This window comes from Monodon monoceros, unplaced genomic scaffold, assembly GCF_005190385.1.
Source record: "Monodon monoceros isolate NGI ecotype Baffin Bay Population unplaced genomic scaffold, NGI_Narwhal_1 Super_Scaffold_7, whole genome shotgun sequence".
Classification (NCBI taxonomy): Eukaryota; Metazoa; Chordata; class Mammalia; order Artiodactyla; family Monodontidae; genus Monodon; species Monodon monoceros.
Genome location: NW_021703784.1, coordinates 8,982,545 through 9,004,685, shown reverse-complemented (window position 1 = coordinate 9,004,685; position 22,141 = coordinate 8,982,545). Strand labels below are relative to the sequence as shown.

At 36.3% G+C, this 22,141-nt stretch overlaps 1 protein-coding gene and 2 pseudogenes across 1 annotated transcript; all 3 read right to left on the bottom strand.

Moving 5' to 3' along the window:
• Positions 1-5,502: 5,502 nt before the first annotated feature.
• On the bottom strand, positions 5,503-6,444 carry LOC114886854 (olfactory receptor 8B3-like). The gene is given in 1 exon segment (XM_029207919.1): positions 5,503-6,444. A coding segment is annotated over 1 exon segment (942 nt).
• A 2,262-nt stretch (positions 6,445-8,706) lies between these two features.
• Positions 8,707-9,649, bottom strand: LOC114887345 (annotated as a pseudogene).
• Positions 9,650-20,378: 10,729 nt separating this feature from the next.
• LOC114887251 lies at positions 20,379-21,318 on the bottom strand (annotated as a pseudogene).
• Positions 21,319-22,141: the final 823 nt, after the last annotated feature.

Sequence of the window (22,141 nt, the reverse complement as noted above, 5' to 3'; positions counted from 1 at the left end):
ATTTTTATATACTTATCCCTATGTATATCTATAAAATGAGGTTAGCAAAAGAGCTATCTCATAGGGCTGTTTTGTGGATTAAATTAGTTAAATCACCCAAAGTTTATTAGGAACATGCCTGACATAATAGGAGCCTGAGAAGTGTTCCCATTGCTATTAATCCATATTCATTATAGCAGGATTTCTCAAATTAGCACTAATGGTATTTTGAAGTGGATAATTCTTTGTTGTGTTCTGTGTATTATAGGATAGATCACATGGTAGGGCACAAAACAAGTCTCAACAAATTTTAAAGGACAGAACTTATATCAAGCATTTTTCCAACCACATGGTATAAAACCAAAAATCAATTACATAAAGAAAAATGGGAAAACCACAAACAAATGGAGAGTAAACAACATGCTACTAAAAAAGCAATTGGTCAATGAAGAAATCAAAGAGTAAATCAGAAAATACTTTGAAACAAATGAAAATGGAAACAACACAATCCAAAATCTGTGGGATGCAGCAAAAGCAGTTCTAAGAACGAAGTTTATAGTGATACAAGTCTTCCTCAAGAAAGAAGAAAAATCTCAAGTAAACAACCTAATCTACCACCTAAAGGAATTAGAATAAGAAGTAAGAAAGCCCAAAGTCCAGGAGAAGGAAGGAAATAATAAAGTTCAGAGAGGAAATAAATAAAATAGAAATAGAAAAAACAACAGAAAAGATCAAGGAAACAAAGAGCTATTTTTTTGAAAGATTAAAAAAGATAAACCACCAGCCAAGCTCACCAGGAAAATATAGAAAACCCAAATAAACAAAATAAAAGAAAGAAGAGAAAGAACAACTGATACCACAGAGATACAAAATATCATAAGAGAATGTTGCAAACAGTTATATGCCAACAAATTGGACAACCTAAAAGTAATGGACAAATTTCTAGAAACATACAACCTTCCAAGACAGAATCAAGAAGAAACAGGCAATTTGAACTGACCAATCACTAGTAGTGAAATTGAATTTGCAATTAAATGTCTCCCGGGGGAAAAAAAAAAAAAGCCCAAGACTGAACAGCTTTACAGGGGAATTCTACCAAAAATATGAAGAAGAAATAATACTTAATGTTTCTCAAACTGTTTCAAAAAATGAAGAGGACAGAACATTATCAAACTCATTCTACAGGGCCACCATTACCCTGATACCAAAATCAAGCAAAGACACTACAAAAAAGGGAAGGTAGAGGCCAATATCTCTGACAAATATAGATGCAAAAATCCTCAACAAAATATTAGCAAACCAAATCCAACAATATATAAAAAGGATCATACACCATGATCAAGTTGGATTTATTCTACAGTCACAAGGATGGTTCAGCATTCACAAATCAATCAATGTGATAAACCACATTAAGAAAAGGAAGAATATGGGCTTCCCTGGTGGCGCAGTGGTTGGGGGTCTGCCTGCCGATGCAGGGGATATGGGTTCGTGCCCTGGTCTGGGAGGATCCCACATGCCGCGGAGTGGCTGGGCCTGTGGGCCATGGCCACTGGGCCTGCGCGTCCAGAGCCTGTGCTTCGCGACGGGAGAGGCCACAGTGGTGAGAGGCCTGCATACTGCTAAAAAAAAAAAAAGGAAGAATAAAAAGCACACAATCATTTCAATAGACAGAAAAAACATTTGACAAAATTCAACATCCAGTCATGATAAAAAACACTTAGCAAAGTGGGTATTGAGGGAACATATCTCAACATAATAAAGGCCATTTATGATGAATCCACATGTAACATCATACTCAATGGTGAAAAGCTGAAAGCCTTTCCTCTAAATTCAGGAACCATACAAGGATCCCAGTCTTGCAACTTCTATTTAACACAGAATTGGAAGTCCTAGCCACAGCAATCACACAAGAAAAAGAAATGAGGTATCCTAATTTGAAGGGAAGAAGTAAAATTGCCACTATTTGCAGATGACATGATACATTATATAGAAAATGCTAAAGTCTCCACCCCAAAGCTATTAGAATAAATGAATTCAGCAATGTTGTGGGATACAAGATTAACATACAGAAATCTGTTGAGTTTCCATACACAATAAACTATCAGAAAAAGAAAGTAAAAAATAAAGCCCATTTAAAATAGTTTGAAAAAGAATAAAATACATAGGAAGAAACTAAACCAAAGAGGTGAAAGATGTATAATCTGGAAAATATAAAACACTGATAAAGGAAACTGAATATGATACAAAGAAATGAAATGATATCCTGTGCTCTTGGATTCAAACAATTAATGTTGTTAAAATGGCCATACCACCCAAAGCAATCTAAAGATTTAATGCAATCCCTAACAAAATACCTATGATATTTTTCACAGAACTAGAAAAATTAATCCTAAAACTCACATACAACCAAAAAAGGCCCCAAACTGCCAAAGCAATCTTGAGAAAAGAAGAACAAAGCTGGATGTATTACCCTACCAGCCTTCAGACTATACTACAAAGCTAGAGTAATCAAAACAGAGTGGTGCCTGCACAAAAACAGACACACAGATCAATGAAACAGAATAGAGATCCCAGAAAAAAACACACACATTTATTGTCAATCTACAACAATGAAGTGAAGAATATACAGTGAAGAAATGACATTCTTTTCAACAAGTGATGCTGGGAAAACTGGACAGCTACTTGTAAAACAATGGGATGAACATTTCCTGACCATATACAAAAATAAACTGAAAATGGATTAAAGACCTAAATGTAACACATGAAACCATAAAAATCCTAGAAGAAAACATAAGCAGAACACTCTTTGACATAAACTGTAGAAATATTTTTTTACATCTGTCACCTAAGGTAAATGAAATAAAAGCAAACATAAACAAACGGGACCTAATTAAACTTGAAAGCTTTTGCATAGCAAAGGAAACCATCAACAAAATGAAAAGACAACATACTGAATGGGAGAAAATATTTATAAATAATATGACTGATAACGGGTTAATAGCCAACATATATAAACAGATCATACAACTCAATATCAAAAAAAAACAACACAAGTTAAAAATGGGTAGAAGTCCTGAACAGATATTTTTCAAAAGGAGGCATATAGATGGCCAACAGACACATGAAAAGATGCTCAACATTGCTAACTGTCAGGAAAGTGCAAATCAGAACAACAAGATATCGCCTCACGCCTGTCAGAATGGCTATTATCAAAACTCTACAAATAACAAATGTTGGAGAAGATGTGGAGAAAAGAGAACACTTGTACCCTGTTTGTGGGAGTGTAAATTGGTGCAGCCACCATGGAAAACAGTATGGAGGTTCCTCAAAAAAATTAAAAAATAGATCTACCATATGATCCAGTATTTCCACTGTTGGAGGTATATCTGGGAAAAAAACAAAAACACTATTTAAAAAGATACATATGCCCCAATGTTCATAGCAGCACTATTTACAATTGCCAAGATATGGAAGCAACCCAAAGGCCCATCAATAGACGAATGGATAAAGATATGATAGATAGATAAAGATGGAATATTACTCAGCCATAAAAATATTGAAATTCTGCCATTTGCAGCAACATGAATGGATCTAGTGAAATAAGTCAGACAGAGAAAGACAAATACTGTATTATATCACTTACATATGGAATCTAAAAAAATAATACAAATGAATGTATATGCAAAACAAAAACATGCTCACAGATATAGAAAACAAACTACTAGTTACCAAAGGGCAGAGGGAAGGAGGGAGGGGCAGATTACGTGTATGGGACTAAGGCTTAAAAACTACTATGTATAAAATAAATAATCAGCAAGGATATATTGTACAGTGCAGTGAAATATAGCCATTATTTTGTAATAACTTTAAATGGAGTATAATCTATAAAAATATTGAATCACTATGTTGTGCAAGTGAAACTAATATGATAGTATAAATCAACTATACTTCGTTAAAAAGGAAACATAAATCTTAAGTGTATGGCTCAATGAATTTTACCTATATATATATATGCCCATATAAAATATAATTCAAGATACACATTTCCTAGAAAGGTTCCCTTGTTCCCCTTCTCAGTCAATACCCATCCCCTCCCCAGAGGTAACCACTATTCTTCTTGCCCTCCAAATACATCTGACATTCTAAATATACAAACAGAAAAGTGCTGGAGAAATAGGGAAATTAGAGAAAACAGCATCTACTTTAAATCTGTTTATTATCTTATTGGGTAGACAAGGTGTTATGGTCAAGTGTTGAAATCCTAAACCCCCCAAAGGTGATGATATTGGGAGATGGAGCCTTTAGGAGGTACTTAAGTCATGAAGATGGAACCCTCATAATTGGGATTAGTACCTTATAAAAGACATCTCACAGAAATCACTACCCCCTTCCACCTTGTGAGCATATAATGAGAAGGGAGCGACCCAGAAAAGTGCCCTCACCCATTTATGCTGATACCCTGATCTTGGACTTCCAACCTCCAGAACTGTGAGAAATAAATTTCTGTTGTTTATGTCATTGAGTCTGTGGTATTTTGTTGCAGCAGCTTGAATGGACTGAGGTACAGGTTTAAATAATCGCAAAAAATGCTGAAAAAATATAGTTTATTATCATTAATATACACCTTTTTTCATGATAAATCTCATTAGATAAGTAAAACAATGTCTAACATATTTCTCCTAACTTAATGTGCAGTACTTTCCTTTAAAGTGATAAATAAACTATGCAGTAAGAGCTATATGCTCTTTTTAAAAATATTTGCTGTCATTGTAGATAATAACAAATGCAAGTTTTATAATAAACCAGTCAGCCCCCTTGCTAGGATCCTAAGGTACACATGTATTATTCCTTTAATGGTACTTTATTAACACCATCTTTGGCAGTAAAAGGTGGAGCTACATGTATTCTCTTCAATATTAAATGAACTGGGCTGATAGAGGCTCTCAGAAACAGGTGGTAAATTGTGTAGATTTTGCCATTCTCAAAGGGAACAAGAAAGGGCAAAATATAAAAAGAAGGTTGATAAGAAATATAGAACAAAAGGAAAAGATCAGAGAATCTGATGATACTTCAAGTTATATACTAGTTTGTATTAAGACATTTTATTGAATCCTGTTCCCTATACCAGCAAGAGTATCGACAAGAATGAGAATATTTCTACAGTATTTGGCACTTCTGTGTTTAGATGAGTAAGATATAATTTTAACTTTCTGTGATTTATGATTCACCATATTTGTCCAGATTAGGAATAGCTCAGAAGATGGAAGTATGAAAAAATTATTTTTTAAAAAGGTCAGCATATTTACTCCTTTTATAAGCATGTTGTTATTCAGTAAACTGATATGAGGTGCAGGAGATACAGAGGCCAAATATGAGACAAGATCAGCAATGAGGGAAGTGATAAAACAAGTCCATACCACATATAAAAAAATCTGTAGAAGCAACATGGTGATAAATACACTCTTCTTGAAAGACACCAGTAAAAATAAATAAAAAGTTGAATTTCTTTACAATATCGCTGATTCAAATTAGAACATGGTTCTCCTCTGGATTCTTAAACAGGGATTTCCTCAGTGTAACCTTGATATCCTTGTTTCTCAAAATGTAAATCAAAGGATTGACCATGGGCACCACATTAGTATAGAAAAAATAAATTTTTTTCAGGTCCATAGATCCAGGAGAAGAATATTTAAGGTACATGAATGCTGCTGAACCAAAAAAAGAGAGAGCAATGATGTGGGAGCTACACGTGCTGAAGGCTTTCGATCTTCCCTGAGCAGATTTGATATGAAGAATGCTAGTAAGGATGAAGATGTAAGAAACTAGGATGGTGAAACTGGGTACTGTGATATTAATACCCATAACAATGAGAACTACCACCTCACTGACATAAGTGCTGGTGCAAGAGACTTGGAGGAGTGGGAGGATGTCACACAAGTAATGGTTGATATTAACGTTGCAGAAGGTTCATCTAAGCATGTACCCTGTGTGGGCAGAGGCTCCAGTAAACCCCATCACATACACAGCCAAAGATAGCACCAAACAGACCTTATGGAACATGGTGACCTTATACAGCAATGGAGTACAGATGGCCACATAGCGGTCATAGGCCATTGAGGTCAACATATAGCATTCAGAGATGACAAAAAAGAGAAAGAAAAACAGCTGAGTCATGCGCCCAACATAGGAGATGATATTCTTCTTGAATACAAAGTTCATCAGCATCTGGGGGGTGAAAACAGAGGAGCAACAGAGATCAATGAAGGATAAGTTGAAGACTAAATAGTACATGGGGGTGTGGAGGTGAGAATTTAGACCAATAAGAATGATCAAGCCCAGGTTGTCCACCATGGTGACAATGTAGATCATTAGAAACAGGTAAAAGAGGGGCTGCTGGAGCTCTGGATGGTCTGTTAATCCAGCAAGTATAAATTCAGTCACTAAGGAGTCATTTCTAGCCAGCATTCTCAACTTTGGAAATCTGTGAGAATAGAAGAAAACTACATTAATAGGGAACCCAGCTCTGTCCTTACAGACTCTCTTTTATATGAGCTTTACAAGAAAGAGACTCAGACTGGCAGAAATCACGTCTTCCTTTGCTTCATAGGGTCTGTAAGTACTGCAACACATACCCCTCTACGTTTAAATCACTGTCTTTTGTTGCATGAACTGCATGGGACAAACAACTGCTCTATCTTACTAGAAGATAGAGGGATGGGGTAGCTGAGGAACAAGCCTACTTGCTGATGGGCTTTGGTGGTGGGGTTGTATCCCCATCTCTCCATCCTATTCATCTGACCAGTCACTTTTTAGTTCCTACTCATGTTTCCATCACTCTACGAGTTATCTCAGTTCCCCTGTGATGACCTTCAAGAAAGAGAGAATTCCCACAGGGCAGAGACCATAACCATATTCTGCTTCCTAGAAGGGAGTTGCTAAGAGTCTCTCGGATTTTCAGGTACTTTACTACAAGATTCCATGAAGTCAACAATTGATAACAGGTATGGAGGAGAGCCTTGGTGGCCTAAACTTTATACTTAACCATATACTGCATTGTTTCCACATATTCTCCTCCTCTATTCCATCCTAGCTGAACATAGAATGAATAAAGGAAGGTGGATGTGCTTTCCCAGGTTTTGTAGGATGGCATGAAAGCGAAATAAATTAATTTGGGTGCTGATTAAATTATCTGTTGTTAGTGAATATATATCAAGCTGTATACTTATTATGACATGTAAACTTGTACAGTACATATAATATATTTTGACAAAAAAATTTTTTCCCCACACTGTATTTTATTTTTACAAGAGATAAATAAACTGACACCAAGTATTGTAAATGGATGCAAACAATGATTGCAATTACCAAACACGAAACACACTCATACTACGTCATAATATTGACATTCAGTCCAGTGATCCTCCACTGTAACAGCTCCTTTACTTTGCAGTGAAAATTGATTTGTATATTTTTTGCCTCTGAGTCCTTGTGGGATTTTCTTTTATTCAAACAGAAAGTCACAAAAATTGTGATCATCCTCAGCAGTTCACTCAGTCCCATGTAATTAATTTTTTTATCTCGATCTTTTGTTAGCACTTTTATGAGTTCATCAGTTTTCCATTAGAGTTCTGAAAATGCTTATTCATTCAGTTCAGCAGTATAGTCAGTTACCAGAAACCTGTACTTGTCAGAGTCTTTTCCATGAATTCCTTGAAGATGAAACCCTTTTATAGGAACATTTTTGCAAAAGCATCAGAGTGCACCCAGAACTGTCTGTAAATGACAAAAGACTTAAAAGTGACCACGGTTAAAGATGTGATGAAAGTTCATAATAATGCAATTGACAAGGAAATTTAGTTATTTCTGAGATATACATTTTAAAGTAATAACTAGAATTATGACTTACAACATTATACCAGAACATATAAGATTTTTAGAAATTTCATGTAAGGTCTGAAACATTTATATTAACATATTTCCATACAAATAACTCTGGCAACCATAGACACTACAGAATTAAACATAGCCAAAATCCTAGCCAGGATACCAAAAATTCTCACCCTAATAGCCATTAACTAAGTGGTTAGTACCTGAGACAGCACATTATCTTTCAACAAAATATTACAAGACAAAGAAACAGTCTTAAGAGGTAATGCAAGCCACAGAACCAGACTCAGATAAGAATGAGATGTAGAAGTTATTGAACAGGAAATTAAAATGTCTATAATGAACATGTTAAGGACTCTAAGGGAAAAGTAGACAACGTGTAAGAATCGATGGGTAAACAGAGAGATGGAAACTCTAACAAAAACTATCAAAAGAAAATGCTAGAAATAAAAGGCACAGTAACATAAATGAAGCATTCCTTCTATGTGTTCATCAAAACCCAGCACAGTTTAGAAAAAGAACCAGTGGCTTGAAGATCAGTCAATTGAAACTTCCCAAAATCAAATCCAAAGAGAAAAAGAGTGAAAAACAGAACATTCAAAAACTCTGAAACAACTTCAAAAGTCAAAAAATATGCATAATTGGAATATCAGAAGGTGAAAGTGAACGGCTGATCCTCCTCTTCCTTACATTTTCTTGAGAAGTGATTTATATAACTAAGTTAATTTACACTTTTAAATCATTTACATTTCTTTTTTGATTTCTTACTATTATCTCCATAGCTTTATATGTTGTTTGCCCTTATGAGGATTTGGCATCAATAACTAACACAGATTTCATTCAGGAGAACACCCTTTTATGCAAAGTCTTACTCAGTGCAACTTGGACATCTTTGTTCCTCATACTGTAAATGAAAAGATTCATCATTGGCCTCACAATGGTGTAAAAAACTGTGGATACTTTATCTCGATTCAGAGACACAGCAGGAAAAGGCTTCAATTACATGAATGCTGATGATCCAAAGAGAATCCAGAATTATGTGAGAGCTGCAGGTACTGAAGGCTTTGGACCCACCCGCTGTAGAACAGATGCAGAGGATGTTGGAGAGGATCAAGGTATAATAAATGGAGTTGGTGAGACTGGGCACTATGACATTGACACCCACCACAACGAAAACTACCAGCTCATTGATGTAGGTGCTTGCGCAGGAGAGCTGGAGGAGAGGAGGAATGTCACACGTGTAATGATCGATGATGTTACCATCACAGAAGGAGAGTCTCAGCATGCACCCAGTGTGGGCCATGGTACCCACAAGCCCCATCACGTATGCACCCACCATCTGCGTGAGGCAGACCTGATGGGACATGGAGACCTTGTAAAGCAGGGGCTTACAGAAAGCCACATATCGATCTTAGGCCATTAACGTCAAAATACAGCACTTTTCAATAAAAAAGAAGAAGAAGAAACAAAGCTGAACCATGCACTCTGCTTAAGAGATGACGTTTTGGTTTACAAAACTCATCAGTATTTTAGGGGTGATGAGAGAGGAGCAGCAGAGATCAATGAAGGAAAAGTTGAAGAGAAAGTAATACATGGGAGTGTGCAGGTGAGGGTTCAGACCAATCAGAATAATCAAGCCAATGTTCCCCACCACGGTGACCAGATATATTCCTAGGAAAATGAAAAAGAGAGGCAGCTGGAGTTCTGGCTGTTGTGTTAAACCCAGCAGGATAAACTCAGTCACTGAAGAGTCGTTCCCTGGGGCCATTCTTCCCTAGGACATATCTGTGGGAACAGGACAAAGGGTAACATTAAAATGAGTACCCAGCTCTCTCCACCCAATCCCACTATAATTAGGTTGAGACACAGAATAGGAGAATGAACCCAAGCCAACCCTCTGTGTGCCTTTGTTTTCTCCTTTGTGTAAAGGCTGAGGGAATTTTTAAAGATAATATATATCAAAAACACTAAGAGCAAGTTCTACAGGGATAAGATTCAGTAACCCTGTGACCACTCATGACTACAGCATCTCTGCTCCACTTCTGCTTTGATACCTTACCAGGCCCACCTAATGATCAATGATTGTCTCAGCAGAGAGAAGGTATGTCATTTCAGGGAGTCCTTGGCTTTCTGAGATGAGGTTTGGAAGAATAACATGACAGATAAAATTCAACACTCACCCTTTTTACATGGGGACCTCAATCCTGCTGGATTAACTGAGCTCAGAGAAATAAAGTAACTTCCATCCTCCCAGACTGTCAGACTTCCACAAGCTCTCAGAAAGGTCCCTGCTGAATGCAACACAGACTCAGATCAAAGTTGCTAAGCTCAGAGAAAAGAATATAATTTCCATCCTCCCTGAATGTCACAAAGAGGACTTCCACAGACTCTCAGAAAGGTCTCAATGTCTCTCCCTGACTGCCTAAGACTCAGATCAAAAGGCAGATTTGGGTCAATACAGGAAGTTTTCAAATGCCAAAATCAAGGTCAGCTCACTATGAGAGGCCATTAGGAACCATTCGACATTTTTACTTCTTTTCTGACACAGGATTGAAATAATCTAAGTGCAAGCTTAGAAAGAGTAATATGGCAATGGCTGGCAGAATGGACTGGCATAAGAGAGACCGGAGGCAAGGTGACTCGCAAGAAGCAATTACAATAGTCAATGAATGATAAAAATGCCCTGAATTAACAGTGCTACTGTGAGCAATTCCAAGAAACAAACACATGCAAGAGACACTGAAAGGAAAGAGTCATCAGAACTTCTCACAAAGGGGATAGAAGTAGACCAAAAAAATCCCAAAGATATTAGCCTAGGTGCTTGGTTAAATTATGGTGTTAACTACAGAGAGAATTCAGAAAGAATGGAAATATTCATAAACAACAGGCATTCAGCTTTGAACATGGTGATCTTGAGTTGCCAGCTGGACAAGGAAGTAGAAGTATACAACCTAAATAAGGCTAAATAATGCTCAAGAGGAAGACCAGAATCTGAGAAAAATATTTGGGGACCATTTCCACAGAGGTTAAAGCCATGGAATCAGGTGAACTCAATGAGAAAGAATAAAAAGAAAAAGAGCAGAGAGGCAAGAAATACATGTGGGAAATCCCTCATATGGGTTTTACACGTAGGATAGTTGAAAACCTAATCATTACAAAAATGAGTCCCAATTATTATCATCAGACCCTTAGAAATTACAAGGGGACTAAAAATTCCTTAGGGCAAACTTGAAATGTGTCTCACAAGACAGACATTCTTGGGCTTAGCCTTGATGAGGACCTTAGAGATTCAGTAAAACTATTTTATTTCCTGGAAATGTTAAGAACTCTTATTTAGGTGATGCAAGAACCAGAAACACTCCCTTTAAGTTTATACTACATCAAATCACATTACAAGAAAAGTTTATAGCAAGGTACTAAATTAGAATTAAAGGTCATTCTTTCACTTTTAACACAACCAGTGTAAATACAGGCAGAGAATGAGTGTAGAGATACTCTGAGCTTATTCTTACATTGCAAAACTACCTATTACCCTCCTTTCTTCTACCTACATGATGGTCACAGTAGCCTGATCCTTTTCACTGAGATATACCATGGTATCTTTTGTTAATTCCTGGCTCCTTTTTAAGTAACTCAAGCCCGATATGTTCTACTTTATCAATGTCAGTGGTAATTTAAGTTTTATACCATACTATATTATCATAAAGATGCAAAAAATGTAAACCTTTTTTAACTAAATAGAATTTTAATTTGCAGTATTATGTCACACTGAGCTAAGCTGCTGCAAGCATCTGGAATCACTGGCTAATAATATATTTTTAAATGTAAATATATAATGGAAAGAAAGTTAAATCTGCAAGTGTCAGGAAGAAAATGGGAAGGCAAAATCTAATTCAGCAGATCTTGGGTGGGGTCCTAGATTCTGGTCCTGATTCTGGTTTTTTTTGTTTGTTTGTTTTGTTTTTTAAACAAAAGTCAGTAGAAGTGAAGTGATCCATGCAAGATTTGACTGTTAGTGACAGAACCTGAGGTAAACCCAGGTCTTCTGACTGGAAGTTCAATGGATAAACAGCATGGTAGAGCTGAAGGAAGAAGCCTCTACTCTTTTTTTTTTTAAACTAATTAATTAATTAATTTTTATTTTTGGCTGTGTTAGGTCTTCGTTTCTGTGTGAGGGCTTTCTCTAGTTGCAGCAAGCGGGGGCCACTCTTCATCGCGGTGCGCGGGCCTCTCACTATCGCGGCCTCTCTTGTTGCGGGCCTCAGGCTCCAGAAGCGCAGGCTCAGTAGTTGTGGCTCACGGGCCTAGTTGCTCCGCGGCCTGTGGGATCGTCCCAGACCAGGGCTCGAATCCATGTCCCCTGTATTGGCAGGCAGATTCTCAACCACTGCGCCACCAGGGAAGCCCTGTTTGTTTTTGAAAGGTGTAAAGTCTGTGTCTAAACTCATGTTTTTGCAAATGGGCATCTGATTTTTCTAGCATCATTTGTGAAGAAGACTACCATTATTCCATTGATTGCCTTTGCTCTTTTGTCAAAGATCAGTTGACTATATTTTGTCGGTCAACGTCAGGTTCTCTCTTCTGATCCATTGTCTTTTCTTTCATCACTACCACACTGACTTGATTACTGTAGTTTTATAGTGAGTCCTGAAGTTGGACAGTATCTGTCCTACAACTTTGTTCTCCTTCAGTATTGTATTTGATAATTAGGGTCTTTTCCCTTTCCATATAAACTTTAGAGTCAGTTTGTTGATATCCACAAAAACTTGCTGGGATTTTGATTGGGATCACATTGACGATACAGATGAAGTTAAGAAGAATTGACAACATAATTGAGTCTTCTAATCCACAAACATGGAGTATCTTTCCATTTATTTAGATTTTTTATTACTTTTATTAGAGTTTTGTAGTTTTCCACATATAGATCCTTTATATATTTTGTTAGACTTATAACTAATCACTTCTTCTTTTTGGAGAGTAGGGGTGGGGTGACAATATGAATAGTATTGAGTTTTTCATTACAAATTCCAATCATCCAGTGCTTGGTATATAGGAAAGCTATTAACCTTTGTATGTTAACTTTGTATCCTGTGACTCTCCTCTAGCTACTTATTAGTTCCAAGAGGTTTTTTTGTTCGTTTGTTTGTTTTGTAGTTGTTGCTGTCAATTTTGAGGGACTGTCTACAGAGACAATCATGTCATCTGAGAACACAGACAATTGTATTTCTTTTTTTCCAATATGTATTTAAAAACGGTTTAAAGTTATCATTCCAAGAAGCAATACAGGCTCAAATATTAATAAATTTGAAAAAATGTATCTCAACATCCTTTGTCCTAAGGAAAATGCAAATTAATATTATAATGAGATACCACTGCATACACACTAGAATGGCTAAAATTACTGTCTATACCAAGTGAACATGTGGATGTGGAACACCTGGAACTTTCATACACTGCTGTTAGAAGAGTAAAATTATATAGGTACTTTGGAAAACAAATTGGTATATTCTAATAAAGTTGCACCATATGTAGCATCTGATCCAGACATTCCACGGCTATCACATATACAGAGAAGTTAGTGCATAAGTCAGAAAAAATACTTGTACAAGAATGTTCACTGAGGTTTTATTTCAATAGCCAAATTTCCATCAATAAGAGAACAGATAAGGAAATTGTAGAAAATACATTCAGTGAGATATTTCTCATAAAACATGTTCTGATACATGCACCAATATGGTTGAAATACAAAAATCATTATGTTGAACGAAGATGGCAGACTCAAAAGAGTATAAACAGTATGACTTTATAAGATTTTAAATAACAGGCAAAATTAAAGTGATAGAAATGAGAGCAATGGTTACCTCAACTGGTGTATGGGATTTGTCTATTGACTAGAAAGTGACATAAGGGAAATTTCTGGGGTCATGGAAATGTTCTGTATCTTTTTCTGGGTGGTGATTAAATGAGTTTATACTTAGGTAAAAAGTCATCAAGCTGTAGACCTCATATTTGTATATTTTACTATATGTAAACTAGACCTCATAAAATATAATTTGAAATGTTTTTATAAAACTTTATAAGGAAAATTTATTTGTGTAAAAATTTATACAGCTCAATAGTTTAAACAATATATTGTTCAGTAGATCTCTCAGAACTTACTATGGAAAACTAGTCTGTGTTTTTGTAACACATCTCTAATATCTACTATCAGTATGGGTAGGCCAATCCACACCTTTCCATACCAACCTTAGAGGCTTAATACTGGACCAGATGGGTCAGTAGTCTTACACAGGATTGGGCTTGGGTGTTTCCATAAAGAATATTCTGACTTATATTGAATCCATGTCTCCAACCTGGGGAAATTCAATGAAGTTGACATAAAGAAAGAAAACCGAGAAAAAAAATAATCAGATACAACTGGGACATTAATCACTTCCCATTTAAGCTTGTGCTCCATAAGCCCTGCCAATTATTACAGTGTGTTTGTGTTTCTATCACCAATAGTGACAGCCAAGCTTCAATCTCTTTTTATCTTTCTTATAAAAAATTTACAAATGAGTAATTTCAGTTTAAAAATATGGCAACATTTCATGTTTAAAATAACAGGAAATCCAACTAAAAACTAGCTTAAAACTTGGCATGCAAAAAGCAGGAAAATTCAATCCACAATGAGGAAAAACCTCAATCTGTAGAAACATACTGAAAATAACATATTTTAAAACCAGCAGACAAGAAAAAAAAGAGCTGTTATTAATATATTCTATATATTCAAGAAAAAAAATGTCAAGGCATGACAAGGCCCATATTGACTTCCTTGATCTGAAAAATACAACGTGTGAAATGAAAAATACACCAAATCCAAAAAAATACAGAATCCAAAAATAATCATGAGAAAAACATTAGAAATCCCAATTGAGGGATATTCTACAAAATACCTGACTAATACTCTTCAAAACTGTCAAAGTTATCCAAAACATGGTAAGTCTGAGAAAATGTGACAGCCAAGAGGAACCCAATGAGACATGACTAATCAACGCAATGTGGTATCCCGAATGGGATCCTAGGATAGAAAAGGGACATTAGGTAAAAACTAAGAAAATCTGGATAAAGTATGGACTTTAACAATAATTATCAATATTGGTTCACTAACTGTGACATATGTATCACACTAATGTAAGATAGCAAGAGGAACAAGATATGAAGTATATAGTAACTCTCTGTGTTACATTAACAATTCTTCTATAAATCTAAAATAATTCTAAAAAATTTATGTAAAAATAAATGTGTTGAATGGAGTTAACACCACATCAGAAGAAACGATGAGTGAACTTAAAGAACAGCAATAGAAAGTAACCAAAATGATATCCAGAGACAACAAAAAAAGCCTAGAAAAGAATGAACAGAGCATCAGTGAGCCCTAAGATATCATATTATGTAATTGGAGTAACCTCATATGTAACTGGAGTCCCAGACAGCAGAGAGGAGGAGTGGTAGAAAAATATTTGAAGACATAACAGCTGAAGACATCCACCTAAAGTATCACTATACAGTGAATGCCCCCTTACCACCTAATCTAATTTGAGAACAAAGTTGACTAAATAAGCTATTTAACAACTGTCATTTCTGGTATTGTTGGGCTAGGCTATTGGGTCTACCACCCACTCAAAACAGCTAAAAATACTGAATAAAATATTCTACAATATTCTATTTTATGAACTGGTTTGTGATTATATAAATTTTGCATTATTTATTAAATTGAAAATGTATGTATTATGAAGTTTTCAGGATATATTTGATGGTAAAATCAGAAAAGTTGGTATATTCATTACCTACTATAATAATGTAAATTATTCAAACATCAAAAATATCTCTTAAATGAGATTTATCATTTTTTATTAAATAACATTCCCAAATAAAATATACTCATAATTCTAAATGAAAATTGGTACTTGCTTCTGGAATATAATTTCTTTGTTAACAGGCTTTGTGCTTGAAATAGTTATTTGCAATTCTTGAGCAAGAATTTTTAATGACTATATCTCCAATTTCTTTTATAATCATCATCAATGAGAAATTTTGTATGCATAAGTGGTAGAGTTTAGATCATTCTTACCACCATTTAAAACTTTGCCGTTGAAATCATATTTAAATAATGTGAGCTATTTTCTTTTTACTGACAAATTTAATGTTCAACAAATTTGGAACTAATTTTGCTTTTTCATTTCAAATATTTCAAAATAACAGAGAAACCCAATTTGCAGAAGGCGTGTGCATTCTTAGAGCAATCACACTTCAACTAGTTTAGATGCCATGAAAAGGATAAATTGGCTGGAGATGGACAGAAGTAAGTGAAATGGGGAGTCAGAGACTAGGGCATCTGCCTGGAGCTGTGAACATCAGGACTCCTTGCCTGGCATCCACCACAGGCCAAGCACTGTGCTCCTGGGCACCTGAAACAGACTCCCCCAGCATCCCTGTGGGACTCTGGTCCACCACAGGCACTGACCCCTCTGCGTGTGGCTGCTGTAGCTGGTAAGCAGGTGGTGGAGTGCCTTTTTGGTCGGGCTGTTGAAATAGAGCAGTGAGTGCCTCACTTGGCTGACCATTCTTGACGCTGGCCAAAGTACGGTATATGCCATCACGTCAGACACATTCTATTCTTACCCTTCTGAGAGCATCTGTCTAGGATATACTCTAGGCTCGATGCCTTTAATGTGAATTCATCTGGGGATACCGCATGAAGAAAACAAACATTTTTCCCAATTAAAATTGTATTTATGCAGCATATACAGAAGGATAATAAAGCCATATCTACCCATATCTTCAAGAAATTCATCAAGTTATGGACATAATACTTCCAAATATCCTAAAGGTGTTTTAAAAACGCTTGATATATTGAAATAATTTTTACTTCAAATTCTATAATTATAGTTATTTTTAAAACACTACAATTGAATTTTTAATCATTTTAGTTTTATATGAGTTGTGATTTTAATAATTTTAAATGATCATTTTTGCCATGTTGATCAAAAGAATATAAAGTCAACCTGATTCACAGACCGAGCCAGGCATTTTACTGACTCATACTGCCAGCAGAGTGTGCTGGGAAATTGGATATCACATTCAGACTACAAGGCATGTGTCATGCCTGCAACTATATTTTGCCTACATAAACCAACATAATCCCAAAAAGTGTGTGAAACTGGTAAGTCATGAATATACATGGCCTTTTATTTGGCTGGACAGGGCCAACCATTCATGGAGGCGTGTCTCTCTCCACGCATTTTGTCTGCTTGGTTCTACTGCATTTTAACCTCAGATGAACTCTCCCCATGTAGTGAAAACAGGACTACTAGAATCCCTAGATTTAATCTTACCAATTCAGTAACTACAAGAAGAAAAGTTTGTTTAAATAATTTTAGCAGAAAAGACTGTAGTCAAATGACTATTTCTGACTAATCACTGATCCAGTTTGGCATGTGCTAATTAGACAGGATATGTCTTGTGAGATGGGCAAGTCAGTCCAACAAAATCACATAAAAGGTGTTCCCTGTTTCAGGGCTTCCCTGGTGGCGCAGTGGTTGAGAGTCCACCTGCCAATGCAGGGGACACGGGTTCGTGCCCTGGTCCGGGAGGATCCCACATGCCGTGGAGCGGCTGGGCCCGTGAGCCATGGCCGCTGAGCCTGCGCGTCCGGAGCCTGTGCTCCGCAACGGGAGAGGCCACAACAGTGAGAGGCCCACGTACCGCAAAAAAAAAAAAAAAAAAAAAAAAAGATAATTGGATATATAGACATTGCAAGGAGGAAAGAGCAAAAGATGAAGCAGAGAAAACATAAAGACTAGTAACCTATAAAAAATAGCTACCCAGAACTGATAGAACAAACAGAAAGAATAAGAAGCATAACCAGATTCTAGAATCTAAGAGGAAAAGCTCTATAGGATTGGTGCTTGGATTAATGGAGGGTTTGGAGATGCCCCACAGCTGGTGCTTGGACCTCTGCAATAGAGGCTCCAAGAGGGTGCAAGGCCCAACATGGAGGGAGACCAAGAAGAAGGCCTGACAAGTGCTTGAGCCACTCAAGGGGCAAAGTCTGGGCAATAAAGTGAGGGAGGATACTACAGCTGTTAAGGAACTGTTGTCCAGCTATTCACTATACATAAGGGGGTTTACCAAGTTAGGCCCATTTCCATGTGCTTATTGGCTATTTACATATGTTCGTTCGGGATGTGTCTTTCAAATCATTTGCCAATATATGATGTGATCTTTTTATCACTGAGATACATTTTAATTAATTTGTTATATATTCTGGATACAATACCTTTATCAAATATATGTTTTGCAAATATTCTTCCAGTCTGTGTCTTGCCTATAAATATTTTTTTGATAAACAGATGTTCTAATTTAAATGAAACTCATTTTCTCTTTTTTTTCTTTTAGATTTAGTGCTTTCCAGAATATGTTTAAGAAATCTGTGCCTACACTAACATACTTTTCTATGTTTTCTTCTAGAAGGTTAATGTTAAAGTTTCATGTGTATAGTTTTGATCTATTTAAAATTAATTTTTGTGTATGATGTGAGGTAGAGATCAAAGTTCATTGTTTTCCTCATGAGTAGTTAGTATTTCCAGCATCAATTGCTTAGAATGATTTTTCTTTACTTACGGATTTACACAGTTGCTCAGTTAAAAATCAGTCAACTATATAAGTGAGGATCTGTTTCTGAATATTCTATTGTGTCCCATGGATTTATCTATATTTGTAACAAAACCAATCTGTCTTGATTACCATATCCTAAAACTAAGGTTTAAAATCAGTTAGTGTTAAGTCCTCTATGTCATTTTAGAGTTCTCCAAGAAACAGATGCTAAGAAATGATTAGACTTCCAAGACATTTATTGTGGTAAGTGCCTGTGAAGGATAAAATGGGAATGAGTGGGAGTCAGTGAGAAAGCCTTCAGACCAGGATGAAAGTGTGATACCTACGAAAGGAGAGAGAGAAGAAAGGATTGGGTAGGAAAACCTCAGACCACAGTGCAGTTCAAAAAAATCTCAAATAGGATGATAGGAAGTCCCTAAACAAAGACTGCCTATCAGAAGAGATTCACGTTACACAGAAATTGGCCAGGTCCAGTATGACCCACCATGCTAAGCCATTGGCTGAGGCCATCTTAGAGTAAGCATGGACTCTGCCTGAACACTATGGTGGATCCAAAGGAGTATCGGCTATAGACAGTCAATGATGCTCCCCACAGGTGGCTCTACTGAAAGGGAGTTAGCAGCACCTCTCTATGGTTGCCACACTTTACTCCTCAAAAGAAATTATACCCCAAAGTTCTTTCTGACTTATTTTTTGTTATTGTCATTTATTACTATATTTTATTAATTATTATTTATAACATTAAATGTATTAGTTATTATTCAAACAAGATAATCCAATTCAACAAGAATATTTTTGACCTACCACTATATTTGATACTCTAAATATATGAATGGGAAAAGCATTGGAGAAATAGGGAAATTATAGGGAGAAGCATCTAGGTAAATATATTTATTGCCTTACTGGTGAGACGAGGTTTAAGTATGTTCAAAAAATGTTGCTAGGAATATGGTTTACTATATTAATACACAACTTTTTTCATGATACTGCACTGGATAAGTGAAACATGGCTAAAATGGTTCTCCTAACACCATGTGTAGTATTTTCCTAAAGTGATAAAAAACAAAATTGACAGTAAAACCATGTGCTTTTTTCAAAATATCTGGTGTCATTTTAGAGAGTAATAAACACAAATTTTATAATAAACCACCCATTATGCTTACTGGGATCCTGAGATACATATGTATTATTCTTCTAATCATCCCCTCTTAATGCCATGTTTGGCAATAAATGGTGGTGTTATATGTATTCTCTTCAATATTAAAGGCATTTGCCTTATAGAGGTTCTCAGAAGCAGGTGGCATGTAAAACAGATTTGGCCATTTTCAAAGGGAACAAGAAAAGTAATAATAATAAAAGGAAAAGTGGTATGAAAAATAGAACAAAATGATAACATCAGAAGGATCTGATCCTACTTTAAGCTATATATGCAATTTGCAATGAAGACATTTCTTTGAATCCTTCTTCCTATACCAGGAACAATATTGTTTTAAAAGACAATTATTCTGCAGTGTTTGGGCACTTCTGTGTCTAGAACAGCAAGCTCTAATTTTAACTTTATGTATTTATGAAACTCACCATATTTGTCCAGATTAGGAATAGCCCAGGAGACAAAGATAGTATGAAAAAAATCAGTTCATATTTTCCTCTTATAAAGATGCTACTAGTTATTTAGGAAACTGGTACAAGGTGCAAGAGATAAGTAGGAAAAGTTAGACAAGCTATAAGGAAAGTGATGAGACAAGTCTATTATACCACATATAACACAATCTGTAGAAGAAACACAGCTATGAACAAATATCATCTTCGAAGACAATAAAAATTGAATATCTTTACATTATTGTTGTTTGTAATTAGAACATGTTTCTCCTCTGGATTTTAAACAGGGATTTTCTCAGTGCAACTCTGACATCTTTGTTCCTCAAACTAAATCAGAGGACTGAGCATGGGTCCCACATTAGTATAAAAAACAGAAGAAACTTTTCCCTGCTCCATAGATCCAGGAGAAGAATATTTAAGGTACATGAATGCTGCTGAACCAAAAAAAAAAGAGAAAGAGCAATGATGTGGGAGCTACACGTGCTGAAGGCTTTCGATCTTCCCTGAGCAGATTTGATATGAAGAATGCTAGTAAGGATGAAGATGTAAGAAACTAGGATGGTGAAACTGGGTACTGTGATATTAATACCCATAACAATGAGAACTACCACCTCACTGACATAAGTGCTGGTGCAAGAGACTTGGAGGAGTGGGAGGATGTCACACAAGTAATGGTTGATATTAACACTGCAGAAGGTTCATCTAAGCATGCACCCTGTGTGGGCAGAGGCTCCAGTAAACCCCATCACATACACAGCCAAAGATAGCACCAAACAGACCTTATGGGATATGGTGACCTTATATAGCATTGTAGTACAGATGGCCACATAGCGATCACAGGCCATTGAGGTCAACATATAGCACTCAGAGATGACAAAAAAGAGAAAGAAAAACAGCTGAGTCATGCCCAACATAGGAGATGATATTCTTCCTGAATACAAAGTTCATCAGCATCTGGGGGGTGAAAACAAAGGAGTAACAGAGATCAATGAAGGATAAGTTGAAGACTAAATAGTACACGGGGGTGTGGAGATGAGAATTTAGACCAATAAGAATGATCGAGCCCAGGTTGCCCACCATGGTGACAATGTAGATCATTAGAAACAGGTAAGAGAGGGGCTGCTGGAGCTCTGGACGGTCTGTTAATCCAGCAAGAATAAATTTAGGCACTAAGGAGTCATTTCTAGCCAGCATTCTCAACTTTGGAAATCTGTGAGAATAGAAGAAAACTCCATCAATAGGGAACCCAGCTCTGTTCTTACAAACTCTCTTTTATATGGGCTTTATGAGAAAGAGACTCAGACTGGCAGAAATCACATAAGTCCTCCTTTGCTTCATAAGGTCTGAAGGTACACACCCCTCAACATTTAAATCACTGTCTTTCATTGCATGAACTGCATGTGACAAACAACTGCTCTATCTTACTAGAAGATAGAGGGATGGGGTAGCTGAGGAACAAGCCTACTTGCTGATGGGCTTCAGTGGTGGGAATGTATCCCCATTTCTCCCCCCTATTCATCTGATTCATCACTTCCTAGTTCCTACTCATGTTTCCATTACCCTGCTAGGTACCTCAGGTCCCCTGTTTTGACCATCAAGAAAGGATCCCTACAGGGAAGAGACCATACAGATATTCTGCTACCAGGAAGTCTCTCATAGTCTCTAAGGTTTTCAGATACTTTACTATAAGAATCCAGGAAGTTAATAATTGATAACAGGTATTGAGGTGAACCTTAGTAACCTAAGTTTTATACTTAACCATATATTCCAGTGTTTCCACACATTCTCCTCCTCTGCTCTATCCTAGCTGGACAGCGAATGAATAAAGAAAGGTGGATGTGCTTTCCTAGGTTTTGTAGGATGGCATGAATGAGAAATATTAATTTGAGTGATTAAGTTAGCTATTAAGTTTGTGAAAACACTTCAAGCTGTATACTTATTATGATATATCAACTTTCCTCTGTTTATACATTTCAATAAAAAAATTTTAGAAAAAAAACACAAATTTCTTCTGATG